At 51.2% G+C, this 1,923-nt stretch overlaps 1 protein-coding gene across 1 annotated transcript in view; it reads left to right on the top strand.

Annotated features, from left to right (window-relative positions):
* The first annotated feature begins 511 nt into the window (after positions 1–511).
* Positions 512–1,923, top strand: part of ZBTB48 (zinc finger and BTB domain containing 48) — a 7,716-nt gene continuing 6,304 nt past the window's right edge. Inside the window, exon 1 of the mRNA XM_011938266.1 lies at positions 512–751. Coding sequence (XP_011793656.1) covers positions 552–751 — 200 coding nt within the window. The 5' untranslated portion in view covers positions 512–551. The remainder of the gene's footprint in view (positions 752–1,923) is intronic.

Genomic DNA, 1,923 nt, shown 5'->3' with positions numbered 1-1,923 from the left:
AGTTGCGAGTGCCAGAGGCCGTAGAGCTGTGCCAGAGCTTCAAGCCCAAAACTTCAGTGGGACAGGCAGCAGGTGGCCAGAGTGGGCTGGGGCCCACCCTGTCTCAAAAAAAAAAAAAAAAAAAAAGTAGACCTTAAGACAATCTCTGTTAATGTGGGTTTGGAACAGGCTTTCTCCAAACAAAGGAAGCTGGTGATCTCAGGCTGACCTTTCTGCAAGCCCCAGCTATTCATGGTTGCCACCTTCCTGAGAGGAGTGGGCAGCATCAGGGTTACAGGTGTTTCCCCAGGGTAGTGTTTCCATCCAAGCTTCCAGTTCCCCACAAACACAGTCACTTTCCTCTGAATCCAAGATTCAGATGCTCTGCCTTGGGCCCCTGAAGGAACAATGTCTGATGAAGGGACTTGTCAGGGTTGGGGCTTGGGATGGAACTGGAGCTGGGTCCCTACAACTCCTGCTGATTCATTTGGTGACCCCACCCCCTCCTGCTGCCTATTGTGCTCTAGTGGGAAGTGGTGGTTCAAGTGGAGGACGACTGCGATGGTGATTACATGTCTGAGCCTGAGGCTGTGCTGACCCGGAGGAAGTCAAATGTAATCCGAAAGCCCTGTGCAGCTGAGCCAGCCCTGAGCGCGGCGGGCTCCCTAGCAGCTGAGCCTGCTGAGAACAGAAAAGGTACAGCGGTGCCGGTCGAATGCCCCACATGTCATAAAAAGTTTCTCAGCAAATATTATCTAAAAGTCCACAACAGGTAAACATTCTGTTTTTCTATTTTCCTGTTTGCCATTCCCGCGTTGGGGGAGGGGTCTTGCACGTCCCACTTCTGGGTGAGGTAGGGGCTGGGGGATCCATCGCAGACCCACGTAGTGCCTGGCCTTGGCACACCTCTGACAATCAGGAAGTGAGAGTCTGCTTTGGGTTAGATTCTTCTTCCTCACTGTCCTGTGAGTACTGTGGTTGGAGATGGGTTTGTGGACATCTTGTCAACAGGTTCCACCCACTGTGGACCTGGACCTTCACCTGGCCTCTGCTGACAGAATGAGAAACCTGTGGCCCGTGTGCTAGAGCTGAGGCCCAACCTTAGGTGTTTCTGAAGCCTGGCAGTGTGGGCTTTGGGCCACAATGCTGAGCCTTGGGTCAGTGCTACCTGTGTTTCCAGGGAAGTGTTCACTCTGGGGTGTCAGTGGAGTATTAAAGTCCAGTTGTCTAAACCTTCAGTGTCCAATAAAGTAACCAGGAACTCCAGGGCCTATTAAAATTTTTATTTTCACATTTAGTGGAGACAAGGTTTTGCTATGTTGCCCAGGCTGGTCTCAGACTCCTGGGCTCAAGCGATCCACCCACCCTGGCCTCCCAAAGTGCTAGAATTATAGGTTTGAGCCACCATGCCCAGCCCCCAGGGGCTATTCTATGATTTTTTTTGTTTGTTTTTGTTTTTGAGTTGGAGTCTTGCTGTGTCACCAGGTTGGAGTGCAGTGGCACGATCTCAGCTCACTGCAATGACAGCCTTCTGGGTTCAAGCGATTCCTCTGCCTCAGCCTCCAAAGTAGCTGGGATTACAGGCATGCGCCACCAAACCTGGCTAATTTTTTGTATTTTAGTGGAGACGGGGTTTCACCATGTTGGCCAAGATGGTCTTGATCTCCTGACCTTGCGATCTGCCCACCTCGGCCTCCCAAAGTGTTGGGATTACAGGTGTGAGCCACTACGCTCGGCCTATGTTATGTTTTATTTTATTTTATTTTACTTTATTTTTTTTTGAGACGGAGTCTCACTCTGTTGCCCAGGCTGGAGTGCAGTGGCATGATATCGGCTCACTGCAACTTCCACCTCCCAGGTTCAAGCGATGCTTCTGCCTCAGCCTCCCGAGTAGCTGGGATTACAGGTGCCCGCCACCACGCCCAGCTAATTTTTCTTTTTTTT

This window comes from Colobus angolensis, unplaced genomic scaffold (assembly GCF_000951035.1).
Source record: "Colobus angolensis palliatus isolate OR3802 unplaced genomic scaffold, Cang.pa_1.0 Scaffold170, whole genome shotgun sequence".
NCBI classification, from domain to species: Eukaryota; Metazoa; Chordata; class Mammalia; order Primates; family Cercopithecidae; genus Colobus; species Colobus angolensis.
This window is presented reverse-complemented; position numbering and strand designations above follow the sequence as displayed.